The sequence below is a fragment of the Pagrus pagrus genome (genome assembly GCF_965226575.1).
Source record: "Pagrus pagrus genome assembly, chromosome: 14".
In the NCBI taxonomy this organism is placed as follows: Eukaryota; Metazoa; Chordata; class Actinopteri; order Spariformes; family Sparidae; genus Pagrus; species Pagrus pagrus.
Window position 1 is genome coordinate 321,665 of NC_140198.1, and position 15,440 is coordinate 337,104.

At 43.6% G+C, this 15,440-nt stretch overlaps 1 protein-coding gene and 1 long non-coding RNA gene across 3 annotated transcripts in view; one reads left to right on the forward strand and one right to left on the reverse strand.

Moving 5' to 3' along the window:
• Nucleotides 1-4,836: 4,836 nt before the first annotated feature.
• Nucleotides 4,837-15,440, forward strand: part of LOC311269730 — a 129,551-nt gene continuing 118,947 nt past the window's right edge. For both annotated transcript variants that reach the window (XR_014624137.1, XR_014624138.1), the window contains exon 1: nucleotides 4,837-5,139. This is a non-coding gene — a long non-coding RNA (uncharacterized lncRNA). The remainder of the gene's footprint in view (nucleotides 5,140-15,440) is intronic.
• Nucleotides 7,651-15,440, reverse strand: part of castor2 (cytosolic arginine sensor for mTORC1 subunit 2) — a 20,352-nt gene continuing 12,562 nt past the window's right edge. The window contains exons 4-9 of the mRNA XM_084374072.1: nucleotides 15,430-15,440; nucleotides 15,048-15,171; nucleotides 14,041-14,151; nucleotides 13,039-13,121; nucleotides 10,308-10,402; nucleotides 7,651-10,081 (exon numbers count right to left, since the gene is read on the reverse strand). The exon at nucleotides 15,430-15,440 is cut by the window's right edge and continues 122 nt beyond it. Of these exons, the coding sequence (XP_084230198.1) occupies nucleotides 10,016-10,081; nucleotides 10,308-10,402; nucleotides 13,039-13,121; nucleotides 14,041-14,151; nucleotides 15,048-15,171; nucleotides 15,430-15,440 (490 nt within the window). The 3' untranslated portion in view covers nucleotides 7,651-10,015. The remainder of the gene's footprint in view (nucleotides 10,082-10,307; nucleotides 10,403-13,038; nucleotides 13,122-14,040; nucleotides 14,152-15,047; nucleotides 15,172-15,429) is intronic.

Here is a 15,440-nt window from a genome sequence, read left to right on the forward strand (position 1 = left end):
GTCACTGTCCTGTGTGTCACTGTGTCCTGACGTGTGTCACTGTGTCCTCATGTGTGTCACTGTGTTCTGATGTGTGTCACTGTGTCCGCATGTGTGTCACTGTGTCCTCACGTGTGTCACTGTGTCCTCATGTGTGTCACTGTGTTCTGACGTGTGTCACTGTGTCCTCACGTGTGTCAGTGTTCTCATTTGTGTCACTGTGTCCTCACGTGTGTCACCGTGTCCTCACGTGTGTCACCGTGTGCTCACGTGTGTCACCGTGTCCTCACGTGTGTCACTGTGTCCTCACGTGTGTCACCGTGTTCTGACGTGTGTCACTGTGTCCTCACGTGTGTCACTGTGTCCTCACGTGTGTCACTGTGTTCTGACGTGTGTCACTGTGTCCTCATGTGTGTCGCTGTGTCCTCATGTGTGTCGCTGTGTTCTGACGTGTGTCACCGTGTTCTCACGTGTGTCACCGTGTTCTCACGTGTGTCACTGTGTTCTGACATGTGTCACTGTGTCCTCATGTGTGTCGCTGTGTTCTGACATGTGTCACCGTGTTCTCACGTGTGTCACCGTGTTCTGACGTGTGTCACCGTGTCCTCACGTGTGTCACCGTGTCCTCACGTGTGTCACTGTGTCCTCACGTGTGTCACCGTGTTCTGACGTGTGTCACTGTGTCCTCACGTGTGTCACTGTGTCCTCATGTGTGTCACCGTGTTCTGACGTGTGTCACTGTGTCCTCACGTGTGTCACTGTGTTCTGACGTGTGTCACTGTGTCCTCATGTGTGTCACCGTGTCCTCACGTGTGTCACCGTGTTCTGACGTGTGTCACCGTGTTCTGATGTGTGTCACCGTGTCCTCACGTGTGTCACCGTGTCCTCACGTGTGTCACTGTGTTCTGACGTGTGTCACTGTGTCCTCACGTGTGTCCTCACGTGTGTCACTGTGTTCTGACGTGTGTCACCGTGTCCTCACGTGTGTCACCGTGTGCTCACGTGTGTCACCGTGTCCTCACGTGTGTCACCGTGTGCTCACGTGTGTCACCGTGTCCTCACGTGTGTCACTGTGTCCTCACGTGTGTCACCGTGTTCTGACGTGTGTCACTGTGTCCTCACGTGTGTCACTGTGTCCTCATGTGTGTCACTGTGTCCTCATGTGTGTCACTGTGTCCTCATGTGTGTCACTGTGTTCTGACGTGTGTCACTGTGTCCTCACGTGTGTCACTGTGTCCTGATGTGTTGGACTCTTTGCCTGCAGATGGACCCTGATGAGCTGCTGTCACAGCGCTGACTGCATGTTGTACTTCTAAAAGCCACAGAAAACTACAAACATGGCGTCCTGACAGCTGAAGCTGAACATGTTGAGCTTCAGTCTGCTCAGGGTTTGATGTGATGTCATTAAATATGTCTGATACGATGACAACATGTCTGAATAAACTATTTATCTGAATAAATGTTTTATTATCACATCTTTATTCATGATTCACACATTTAATGACATCTTTTTAGCTACTGACTCTGGTCACTGTGTTGTCCTTGTACTTTGGGTGCAGTGGGTGGGCATCAGTGGCACAGCACTTGAATGGTTCAGGTCCTACCTGTCACATCGGACTTTCTGTGTCAGCCTTGATGACTCTGTGTCCTGTGCTTGGCCCTCTTTTGTTTTCTCTTTATCTCTTTATCTGCCTTTCTTTATCTGCCTTTCAAGTGCCGGTTGCTCTCACCCCTATCATCACCAAATGCTTTGAGAGACTCATCCTCCCCTCCATCAAGTCCGCCATCCCAGCTGACCTAGACCAGCACCAGTTTGCCTACTGTGCAAACAGGTCAACGGAGGATGCTGTCATGATGGTGTCCACACAGCCCTCACTCACCTGGACCAGAGTAACACCTATGTGAGGATGCTATTTGTGGATTTTAGCTCAGCATTCAATACAGTCATCCCCCAAAAACTGGTCATGAAGTTGGGAAACCTGGGCCTAGGCAGTTCACTGTGTGCATGGATATGGGACTTTCTCAGGAACAGACCCCAGCGCGTTAGGATGGGAGACCGCACTTCCTCCACACTCATCCTGAACACTGGAGCACCGCAGGGGTGTGTCCTCAGCCCCCTCCTCTTCTCCCTCTTCACCCATGACTGTTCCCCCATCCATCCCACAAACACCATCGTTAAGTTTGCTGACGACGCCACCATTGTAGGACTGATTAAGAACAACAATGAGTCAGCCTACAGGGAGGAGGTCAAACACCTGACTGACTGGTGCTCTCAGAGCAACCTGGACCTCAACACAACCAAAACCAAGGAACTCATAGTGGATTTTAGGAAATCTAAAAGGACTGTGCCTCCCACCCTCTCTATTGAAGGAGAGGAGGTGGAGAGGGTGGAGAGCTTCAAGTTCCTTGGGGTACACATTGCAGCCGACTTCACCTGGTCCATCCACACCTCGAATCAGGTGAAGAAGGCCCATCAGAGACTTCCTCAGGAAGTTGAAGCAGACCCATCTCCCCCGCCCCCTGCTGGTTAACTTCTACAGAACATCCATTGAGTTCATCCTGATCTACTGCTGCACTGTGTGGTTCACCAGCTGCACTGCCAAGGACAGGAAGGACCTACAGCGGGTGGTGAGGACGGCAGAGAGGATCATTGGGACCACTCTGCCCCCTCAGAGATATGTACTCTGGCCGACTGCACAAGAAGGCCAGAAACATCAGCACTGATCTCACACACCCCGGACATGCCCTGTTCTCCCCACTCCCCTCTGGAAAGAGGTACCGCTCTCTCAAATCCAGAACTGCAAGATTGAGTAACAGCTTTTTCCACCAGGCTGCCAGAACCATCACCCCACCCCTATCCATCGCACGCAAGGACTGACATTGAATACATACCATACACACATTAGCCCACTTTGTTTGCACTTTTGCACCACCTTGCACTTTAATGCACATGTCCATATTTATGGGGACTTGTTTTTATATTGTTTATCTGTGTATCTTTTATATATACTGTTTTTATTTTTCTACTGTCCTACTGCCATGTGGAGCTGCTTAATGTAATTTCACAGTAAATGTTGGTGACAATGTTGACAGTGACAATAAAGGATCTACTCCCTCTTGGGTCCATTCTCAGGAAATATGGCATTTCTTTTCATTGTTATGCGGATGACAGTCAGATCTATGTCCCCCTGAAAAAGTCCGACTCCTACACTGTTGAGCCACTGCTGAAGTGTTTACACGAGGTTAAAGCTTGGATGTTTTTAAATTTTCTAAATTTTAATGAAAAAAAGACAGAAGTCATGGTCTTTGGTGGCACTTCTGTGACCCCCCTAGTCGATCTGGGTTCTTTGGCACAGTACCACAAGCCAATTGTGAACAATCTGGGGGTAAAAGTGGACGCTGACCTGAAACTTGACAGCCAGATTAAAGCTGTGGTGAAGTCGAGCTTTTTTCAGTTGAGGCAGCTGGCAAAAATAAAACCATTCCTTCAGAGAAAGCACTTTGAGACAGTAATCCACGCCTTTGTGACCACTCTGCTGGATTACTGTAATGCACTTTATATGGGGGTTAGTGGGTCCTCCATCGCCCGTCTTCAACTGGTTCAAAATGCAGCTGCACGTCTTTTAACCGGCACACGCAAGTATGAGCACATTTCACCTATTTCAGCTTCACTCCACTGGCTGCCTGTCCATCTAAGGATTCATTTTAAAATTCTTTTATTTGCTTTTAAATCCTTGAAAGGCCTTGCCCCACCTTACCTCTCTGAGCTGCTGCACCCCTGCCCTCCCAGCCGCTCTCAGGTCGGCTGACCAGCTGCTCCTGACGGTGCCTACAGCTTAAGCTCAGAGGCGAGCGAGCTTTTTCCGTTGCAGCTCCAAAACTTTGGAACGGATTGCCGCTGCACATCAGACCGGCCTCCTCACTGTCTCATTTTAAAACGCTTCTCAAAACCCACCTCTTTTCTTTGGCTTTTAACACCACGTAGGGTGTTGATTTTATGATTTTATGATTTTATTTGTTTACGTGCATATTTTTATCTTTTTTATTGTATTTTATTTTATTACTTTTATCTTTTTATTGTGTACTTCATCTATTTATTGTGTTTTTATCTTGTTGTGCAGCACTTTGGAAAGCCCTGTGTTTGTTAAAATCGTGCTATATAAATAAAGTTGATTGTATTGGATTCACTCAAATGAACTACTCAGTCTTTGTTTCAGCTTCAGCCTGGTTTTCTCTGAACGCAGGACCAGCCTTCATCATCATCATCATCAAATCTGGATTGATTCCTCTGTGGATGTCCACGTCCTCACGCAGCGTATATAAGATAATTATACTGAATAAAGGTCTTAACTGTCGTCTGCACTCATTTGTGTCTTTACAGTAATAACTGACAACAGGATGTTTGTATTATTAAAGGAGTGGACGTGTCTCAATAACCTGGAATCATGTTTTAAATGAGGGTAAAGAGAAATATATATATATATATATATATATATATATATGTATATATACTGAAATATAAGTACTGAAGGTTTCTGTTCATACACAGCTCTGCTGATTCTTAATTAAAAGTTTCTCTTTAATTTTTTGTTATATTTTAGTTTTAATGTGACTCAAATGTGAAGAGAAGAAAATAACTCAAATACTGAGAAAATGACAGAATTTATGTTTTTTAAATAAATTCATGTAGAAAAGTTTCAGTGGAAAACAAAAAGCTCAAAGCTGCCTGACAACAAGAGGAGAAGAAAAGGTGGGCGATGAGCCAATCACAGCAGGGGGCGTTCCGTCTCTACCAACCAATCACAGCCGTTTCTGGACGCGAAAGTTCTGGCGCCACTGAAGTCCACAAATTCAATGTCAGATTGTAGCGTTTCAGTCAGGACCGGATGCTAAGCTAACAGCTAACATGTTAGCAGCCGTGGAATAAATGCACTTCATCTGCTCCCATCTGACGACGTCACACTCACTGGAGCTCAGCTAACTTCAGGAGCTGCTCAGCTAGCTTCAGGAGCTGCTCAGCTAACTTTAGAAGCCGCTCAGCTAGCTTCAGGAGCTGCTCAGCTAACTTCAGAAGCCGCTCAGCTAGCTTCAGCATGGATGTAGCTACAGACTGGATTATCAACAGGATGACACCAGCCATTTGTGAGATGACTTCAAACTGTAAGTTTTGTCATGTTTTATGTTGTTTTACTGTTTATTCATTGGTGTTAGCATGTTGCTAATGTGGCTCCTCCCAGTCTGTGGGTCTGATGTTATCATAATGAGAGAATCTGTGAACATTGAGCCTCATTTCAAACATAGTAGCTAAATAACCAGCAGCAGGTTTGATGTCAGCAACTGTTTTCATGTTGGTTTTAGCATTTGTGCTGCAGCGCTAGCTCAGCTATCATGAGCCCATGTCACTCTGTGATCCTCACTGGTGTGTGTGTGTGTGTGAAGATAACGATGTGAAAAAATAATTTATTTTCTTGTCAGCTGTGTGTCACTTTGATTAGCAGCCAGCAGCATGCTAACACCACACAGAGCTGTAATGTTAGCATCCTGCTCTCTAACGTGTGCGCTGGTGAAGTCTTTGGTCCTTGTGGTGATTTCATGGTACAAGTGAAACTAACTGAAGCTAAAAACATAGTGAGCGGTGCTGACTCAGGCCTGTGGGAGCTGACCAATCAGAGCGGACTGGGCTGTCAGGGAGGCGGGCCTTAAAGAGAGAGGAGCTTACACAGACAGAGGGTGAAGCCCAGTGTACATGAAGATGTGTGTGACTCAGCTGACTCACAACTCGTTTTGATTTGTCATCTCTGTGGCTGGAGACTTCCTCAATCTTTTCAGTTTTTAATGTTTTTGATTTTGTGTGGGTATCGGCAGTAGGTGATTTGTTAATTTTTGACAGGGGGGATGGCCCAATGGGAGCACCACCCTGCCCCGACACATGTATGTACACCTCCCAGAGGACATTGTTGCAGGACGCCTTAACCATAACTGAATTTCTAATTCTACAACTCCATTTGATCCAGTTATCCACTTCCTTCTCTCCCTACTACAGTTGTCTTTTTATAACTGTATTAAATTAATGAGTAAATACACCTTTAAATTGTTTGCAGTGGACTGGGTTTATTCAGGCAGGGTTTTCTCATGTTTCTCACAATTCACTGCAGCAGGGTCATTTTAAGTTACATGATCGCTTGGAATTTTTTCCATCTAAATTCCTTGAAGGACACAAAATGAACATTGTGCAAAATAGTAGAGCCCGACCGATTTATCGGCCGATATTAGCCTCTCACAGATATATCGGTATCGGTGTATATATTGTCCGATATGCATCGATATGAAAACCTTATATTTAAAAACTATAATGGAGAAAAACATGCTTGGGCTAATTTAAAATTGGTGTAATTACATAGTTTGTCAAGCAGAGTGCGCTTCAATGGGGCATAAAACAGCTGGTGTCAGGAAATGTAACAGCTACCTCACTAATGGTTAAACTATAAACCAGCACAAAAATGACAATTACCAACATAACATAAGCCACCATGTTCTGAACAGACACTGAAAACACTTACAAAAAGTAACATTTTAGTTTTAGAGCAAGCAAACTTGTTGTGCTCCTCGACACGAGAGACGCTGGGAGTCCACCGGGAGCTGCTCTATGACGTCGCGTCTGCTCCAGGTTTTGTTCCACCCTCTGCACGGCATCATACCATGAATGTATAAAGAGAACCCAGCGGGAACGTTTCAGAACCGAGCCTTTTGTCTGCCCGATTTTGTTGACTTGCTCAGATTTTGTTGATCTGGTCATTTTTTGTTTTTATGCAATCGGGAGTCTGCACACGGTGTTTTGTTTTGAAAATTGACCGGATGCTCTATGCCGTCTCTGACTTCCTGCCGGCGCGATCTGCTCTGTGCAGCTTGTTGCGGCTTCTGTCAAAAATCGTCCAGGCAGCTGGAACGCAAAGCAGCCGTGCACGGCTCGACTCCACTGTGCGCCGGAGCTGATCGCGGACGCTTGTGATTTGTAACACACTTTCTGCTACTATGGGATGGAGAGTGATGGCAGGTTAACAAGGGGAATGCTTTTTGGTAATATTGCTAACAAGGGGGACGGCCTCCCCCCTCAAATCGCCTACTGGGTATCGGCCTATCGATACCGAGTACCGATACCAGTGTGTTATACAAAAAAATATATCATACTACGCCTGCATGACTGTGATGTGATTATCATTGTGGTGAGGCCTGGCTCAGGTTAAACCCTTTGTAAAACATGAATGAATACAGCAAATGAAAGCCATTTATTTTTAAATAGAACAGTATAAAATAGTAGTGCAACTTAACTAAATAAATCTAGGAATAATTATTTTGTTAAAAATAACACAGCGGACACGTATCCAGTGGACTCTTGGAGCTAACGGAGCTAACGGAGCTAACCGGTAAATAGACTCCTATTTCTAATAAATTACGTGGTATCAGATCGGTGCCTTGACTCGCAGATACCGATGCCAGCATTTTCGGCAGTATCGGGGGCATTTCCGATACTGGCATCGGAATCGGAACAACTCTATTTTTGGTGACTTGATAGATGCTGTTGAGGCTGTGATGACAGATGTGATGACAGCAGGTTATTGATCACAGTCGACTCTGAGAGACAGTAAAAATGACACATGGATGAAAACGAGCTCCAAAAACAACAAGCTGTTTATTTTCTCCACACATGAAGCTTCAGATGAGAAAAGCTTTCACTGTTTTCTGTGAATCAGAAGAAACGTCACCGTCCTCATGTTTAACACTGATAAGAACCAATCACAGCTGATCAGAAACCAATCACAGCTGATCAGGAGGAAATAAAGAAAGAAAAACATGTTTAAGACCAACAGAATCGTCCTCGTGTGGACAGGATGTAAAGTAAAAGCCCTCCTGTATATTCACATCAGTACAGCAGGTCTGTGGGGTCAACCTGCATTAAAGTGCACACTGGGGCAGGAGGGGGGGGCAGCTTTAAGGACAACACCAGGGCGTCCCCGTGTGGACATTAGCTTATGTTAGCACTCGTCATTATTCTAGCACATTGTCAAAGTGGCTCAGTCATTTATTACTAGTGTTGATGCAAACATCATCATCATCATCATCATCAGGTCTGACAGCAGCTTCACACTGTGAGCAACAGGATCAATAAGTCATCAGTTTTCTTTCTTTATCAATAACATAAAGTATATATAAGTATATAAAATAAATAATATTTAATTAGTTTACAGTCGGTATTTTAAACTGTGGACAGAGCACGCTAGCTGTTTCCCTCTGTTTCCAGTCTTTATGCTAAGCTAAGCTAATCACCTTCGGGCTTCAGCTCCATGTGTATCAATGAGGGCGGGAAGTGAAACATTTGATTAAGTTAAAGCTGAGTTTTCATCACTTTCATAATTTATTTATTTATTTAGTCCACCTCATTTCAGTAATAACTTAAGTTACTAGTTACTTTGCAGATTCACAGTATTCAGTGTTGATAGGCTGTTATTGATAACGAGGTGTAATCAATCAGATAGTTGAGGGAGGATCCTTCACGGAGATAAAAAAGCTATTTTCAAATTCATTTATTTTATCTTCAGACAAAAAAAAAAAGATTCTGATGAAAAATGTCGGATCATAATCTGATAATTTGATCATAATCTGATAATCTGATCATAGTCTGATAATCTGATCATAATCTGATAATCTGATCATAGTCTGATAATCTGATCATAATAATCTGATGATCTGATGATAATATGATAATCTGATGATAATCTGATAATATGATGATAATCTGATAATAATGTGATAATCTTCATCATCATATTATTTTAGACGTGAACATTTGAATATTGTGAAAGTTGTTTTTTTTTTTATTTTCTCAGTTAACTCCAGTGATGGAACCTTTTCTCAGTTATTGATCTTTTATATTAATCGGTTCACTAAATAAGACAAAATGCTACGCTAACTGTGCTAACCACTCTGTGAGGCTTTATTTCTCATTTAAAGATTAAATAAATTTAAAACAATAAACCCAGACAGTTTTTGATCCTCAGCTGTTGTTGATGAAGTTCATTTAAAATGTTCATGTTTGACCTGCATCACAATAGCAATGCTAACATGCTAATGTTTAGCAAGTTATATTCATCCTGTTTAATATCTTAGTGTTAGCATGCTAACATGCTGAGAATTAGCACTAAAAACAAACGGCTGAGGCTGATGGGAGTGTCATCTGGTTTGTGACCAGCAGGTGGCGTCAGATAAATAAATAATTAATCAGAGTTAAAAACAGCTGATTTTTATCTGACAACTGAAAAACCCCAAAATAATGTCTTTAAGACACATTATTGTGAAAATGTTTCTGGATTAATAACCCAACACTCTGAGCTCATTGATTAACACAACATAAAGAATAAAACAGACCACTCTGTTCAAAACTTCAGACTTTTGATAATCCAGCTGCTCACAGTGTGAAAACATTTGACTTTTTAAAATAAATGTCATGTAAAACGTCAGTCTGACGGTTGAAACATGTTGAACAGCCACTAAAAGCATAAAAACACGTGATGACACTGGAGCTTAGCCGGCGTCAGTTTGAGACGAAGGCATCAATTTATCATTCAGACATGTTGGCACTGAGATGAGCTGTGGAACAAAGTAAAGATGGAGAGCTTGATATATAGATATATAGATATATAATATTAGTTTAGAGAGTACATTCGTCGTCCTCTGTCAGAGGATGATGTAACTAATACAGTATGGTGCTCAGAGGGTCGAGGGGGAGGACGAAGCAGCTTCAGAGAGGAAACGAACTGAAGGAGTAAAGACTACAGAGCAGGCAGCGCTCAGGAGGAAGGAGGGCCGCTGGGGGGAAACTGACCCGGTAACAAAGGCATCCGTAACACACCGTCACTCCCCGACACCTCCCTCACCCTCCTCTGAGCCCGTCCACAGGAGTCCACCAATCATCTCTTGGCACTTTTTGGACATGATAACGTTTGAACCAATGAAAACGGTTGTTTTCCTCCGGATTCCTTCACTGTGTCGTCGTGCTCTTCGTCCGCAGAGCTCCGATCACGCTCTGGATGTTTTCTTCAGGAACCTGCAGAACACACAAGGATTTATTACCCAGCAGCACGTCAGGCTGAAGATAATCTGACTGTCATCATACATTAATCACTTGGTCTAAAACATCAAAAAAACAATTCAAATGAATGTCCTACAGCACAAAGTGACGTCAGCAAAAGTCAGAAATGATTTATAATGCTGGACTCATGGTGGTGTCTCGACAGCCTTGAATCAACAGTGTTGGGTGGGTCCAGTCTTACCAGCGCGTGGTCAAACTTGAAGGTACTAATGTAATAAGCTGGAATGTCAGCAGTTGCCAGAGGTTCTGATATCTGGGCTACGATGCCGCACTCATCTGTAGACAGAAAAATACATCATTTGAGTGGGTTTATTTATTTATTTTGTTAAGATCCCCATTAGCTGCTACACCTGCTAGCAGCTACTCTTCCTGGGGTCCATTAAAAAGCCACATAAGATGATCAAACACACATGAAATGGAGCTGAACTTCCAAATAATATAAAAAGCTGCATGGTACCCATAACAACAATAATTATAATAATAATGAAAATCATAACAACAATAACAAAATCAATACAACAATGACATACCAATAACAACAATAACAATAACAACAATGACAAAATCAGTTATAACAAAACATATTGAACTTTAAAGTAACCCTGGACAAACCGGAAATCAAAGCAGACTTAAAGTCTGTGTAAAGCAAATTGAGCCATTTTCTTCTAAACACATTAAATAGGTCATAAATGTATTTCCTTAAAACATGTAAAAAGCCATTCAACCATTTAGAATTTAATTATGGAGCTAGGCCTTCAAACTGTGTTTAAAAATTTCTGTGTTCAGGATTTAATGGGCGGGTCAGAAATCATAGCCGCGTTATTAGCATAAGCCCCGCCCTGCAGCAGAAGTGGTATAAATACATTCAGTGCATTAGCTTCAGTGGTTTTCCCGCTAGTTCTCGAGTCTTGGATAGCATCACTAACGATAGTTTGCGGCTAGCTAACCAGTCAACCAGTCAGCTAACCAGTCATGTCTCCTCCACGTAGCTCATGCATCTTTCCTGGATGCCACAGTGTGCAGGCCAGGGTAACGGCTCAGTTAGCTTATTTAAGTCTCCTACCGAGACAACGTGAGGAAACGGTGGATCGATTTTGTCAAGAGGAGCTACTGTGGAGAGTTCAAAATCACCACCGACACCCGTCTCTGCAGTGTCCACTTTACCCCCGATAGTTACAGCAAGTGCCACCAGGTAAAGTCTGGATTTCTGAAGAGTCCGTTGACGCTGGTCAGCGGGGCCGAACCGACCCTCTCCGTCCCCGGCTTGCATACTCCCGTCCCGCCGACAGCGGCTGCCACCATCTCCGCCACCGGCATTACGTGCCCGCCAGTGTCAGTGTGTGCTTATGTTATAAATATTGTATTCGTTTAATTAAATGCATTTTGCTGAAGGTGCAAATCCTGAAAGTGATTTTACATCGTGCATCCTGTCATGCCCATGTAATGTTAGCAAATGTTATTGCATTTAATCATGACATGATTTGGCTTGATTCCCTGAGTGAGTCCATCTGACAGCACAATGATAATCCACAGGTAATATTTTATGTGCACCAATATAGCTATGACAAGGAATTATATGTAGACTGGGGTTTAAATTACTGGGAAATAAATTACCTTTCTGATGGAGACTGTGAGGAACGAGGCTGAGCACTATCAGTGTCGGACTCAGAGTCAGTTTCTGGCTCTGATGGCTCAAACAGGTAGTGCTGGGTCCTTCAGACGATGCTGCTAGCACTAGCTTCCATTGTTGCTAGGCTGCGTCCTTGTGCAGTACACAGAGGGCTCCCCTCTAGCGTGGGCGTGGTTTCAGTGCCTCTAACTGACACGCCCCCAGCGTTTCACAGAAGAGAGAAGTGCTTGTTTTTCCATGATTTTGAGACCTAATTTTATATACTTGGAGATTTTTTTAATCTTTCAAATTTGGCTCAGTGGTCAATGATACATGTTACTGTGGTGTGACAAACTCATAACACCAATTTTTTGCTGCTTTACACTAGGGCTGTCACTTTTTAAAAAAATCAAGTTCGAACAAATTTGAAATGACATGCAATTTATTCGAATGTATTTGAATACCCCGCCCCCACCCACCCCCCGCGACAACACACGACATTATTATTTATTAGTTTATTCAGTCAGACGAGGTTGTACACTTGACGTCACTCCGGCAGCTCCGCTGGTGCCTCGGTCTCCGCTGCCGCAAGTTAGCAGGTAGCAGATTTGTTGTCGTTGTAGAGAAAGACAGCTGCTTTGTACAAAGTCGACAGACGGCTTTGGTGTCGTGATTGTCCGCTCAGGACCGCGTTGCTTGCTAGTATCGTAGCAAACAACATAATATTACTAGCTGAATTGATAGGTCGAGGGTTAATAGGGCGTGCAATAGGTCAAGCTGATAGTGAATTTTTTGAGCGCCCTCTGCTGGATCACAAGGCGAACTACTTCAAACGGTCTGTTGCGCTTATAGACTGTAAATCTTGAATTCGAACAGGTCATTACATTCGAATACGAACTTTTCCCCCCACATTCGAACGAATATTCGAATTTTGAATAAAAAGTGACAGCCCTACTTTACACGCACTTTAAGATCATCTATGCCGTCTGCCTGTCAAAGCATTGCCTTTGAAGTCATTTTTTAAAAACAGTTACAGAATCAATGCTTCTAACATCATCAGGTAACTTGTTCCATGAAGAGGGTTAGGGGTCTATATATCATCTCATACTGTCAAATTTAAGCTTCCATCACACAGCCTGCTCCCACCCAGGCCACGCCCCCTCGCCCCGCCCCGCCCCCGCCCCGCCCCCGCCATAACCACAGAGAGCGTTTCCAACATGTGTGAACACGTCTGACAATCTCGACACTGTCCAGACTTCATATGTAAAACGGGCTCAAATGAGCTTTTTGACATCAAACTCACCGAATCCTAAAGGTTGTCCTCCGATACGAACCATTTTCCAAAGTTCACCAGAAGCGCTGGTGAAGAGGACGTTGTTTGGAAACCTGGAAGAGAACAAAGATATTAAAACATCAGTATTAAAGCAGAATGTTTGAGTCCTGAAGTTACAACTTTAAAATGATTGTTTTTTTAATCAGAAGTGCTCCTTTAACCTCTGAGTGAGTCTGTAACCAGCCAGTGATGCTAACAGTAGCTTAGAGGCTAACACCTGTTATCTGCAGTATCAAAGACAGATGACTGTTCGCACGCTGACTTTTGAACCATCTCAATATGTTACAGCTGACTAGCTGATTAGCTAATTAGCTGGCTAGCCTGCAGCCACACAGCAGCAGAGCTCTTCTCTCTGGTGGAGCTCGTTACTGCTTTAATCGTGTTGGTTTTAACTGGTTATGTGCCCAGAACTCTCTGTTGGTAGACAACCAGTGTACAGATAGGGGGCGCCATCCTGTCACCACTAATATAAATTTGTCCGTTTTGGTTGAATGTAATTAACAGAGCAGATTAAATTACATTTAAGAAATTATTATTCTGTTGGACTGTTTAAATGATAATTTCTTTTTTTTTGTTTTTTCTGACCTTTAATTGTTTTACCTGTCGGTCCAACTCTGGACTTTAAAGCTCTGGTTGGTTTTGACCACCTGTCACAGGTAAAGACTAACTATTAACCAGTGAGCTGAGGATGAGCAGGTGAGTCTGTTGTGAGCAGAGAGAAATAGGTGAGCTGTTCCTTTAAGGCAGCAGCTCCTCAGGTGTTCTATAAAGTGGACGGGCTGACCTACAAGCTGCTGCTGCCACACAGAACCTTATGAACATGACGACAGTTTGGACCAGTTATTATATGAGACATCACTGATGACTGAATTAATGAGGAGCTGAGCTGCAGCTTTAATTACAGTGAATCATCGTTAACACATGGTCCAAATGGACCGACCCTCACAGCACACAGCAGCAGAATATAAACACCTCTGAGTGGTCTGCTCGTCCATCACCAGAGAGATGTATCCTTCGATCAGAGAGAAGGAGAAGAAGCGGATGTGACTCGAGTCTTCGCTGGACGCTGACGACTCCTTCGACCTGAAACAGACAACACTGCAGGAATCACAGTCATGTAGAGCTGCGACCGTCCGTCGCCTAACAGACGAGGTCATCCAAAGAAAAGCAATCCAGTATTTTGATGATCAATTGTTTCAACCAATCACTGCTTCGGCTTCCTGAATGGGACCATTTCACTGCTTTTCTTTGTCTTTGGTTTTGGACTGTTGGTTGGACAGAAGGAGACATTTTGAAGACGTTTGTTTGAGCTCTGATGAGCATTTTATTCATACGATTCACGGCTTAATGGTTCAGTCTGGACCAGAATCACTCAAGTTCTGAGCTGTGGCAGAATATCATGATGTCACAGTGACCTCTGACCTTTTGGAAATCAAATGTCAGATTGGCATAATTTTATCCTGTTGTATTATTATGGTTTGACTTCTGGTTGATGAAGGTTCATCCGGGTTCATCTGGGTCATGGTGATTCTAAGTGCTGTATGGTAGAACTGAAGAAGTCCAGCTGACTACGATACAACACTTAGAGTCATCGTATGACTTCTGGAGTCCAAATTGTGTTTTGTGAAGTCACAGTGACCTTGACCTTTGACGTGTCCAACGTGTCCAACGTGTCCAACGGGGCGGCTTCACATTTCCTCTGTTGTCCAAAACTCAAACTTTTCTTTCAGTCCAATAACAGAATCAACTAATCCTGTCAGCTCTGCCAGCTAACGGCTAACAGCTGATGACTGAAACAGCACTATAAAGGAGCAGTCTGTAGAGTTTAGAGCTTCTCAACAGTATCAAACAAAGTGAAGAAATGTGTGTGACTGGATTAAATCTGAGCTGACATGATCTGACAGATGAGTTTGAACAGTGATTGTAGTTCCCATCCTTCTATTGATCAGCCCTCTCTATGATGAACCGAGCATCCTCACCCTCCAGAGTAAAACATGACGTCCATGAGCAGCGTGGCCACAGAGGGCAGAGTGTCCGGGTCCAGACTGGTCACACAGAACATGTTACTGGGGCTGGACAGCGGGTGGATGATGGGACGGGGCACTGCGACACAGAGCAGCATACAGACAACAGACATCTTAATTAAAGGAAGCACTCAGTCTCATCATGTTTTATTAAATCTGCTGTCGACAGTCGAGACTGAAGCTAAAAGCTCTTCATAAATAATTAGTGTTATTAATGTAAAACATGGAGGTTAAGCCCAGAGTGGTTGATGCCCTGACTGAAGCACAGAATCATTTAATATCCGTCTCCTCCATGATGTTTGTAGAATATTTGTGTGACACGTTTCTGTTAGTTTACCCAGTTTTGGT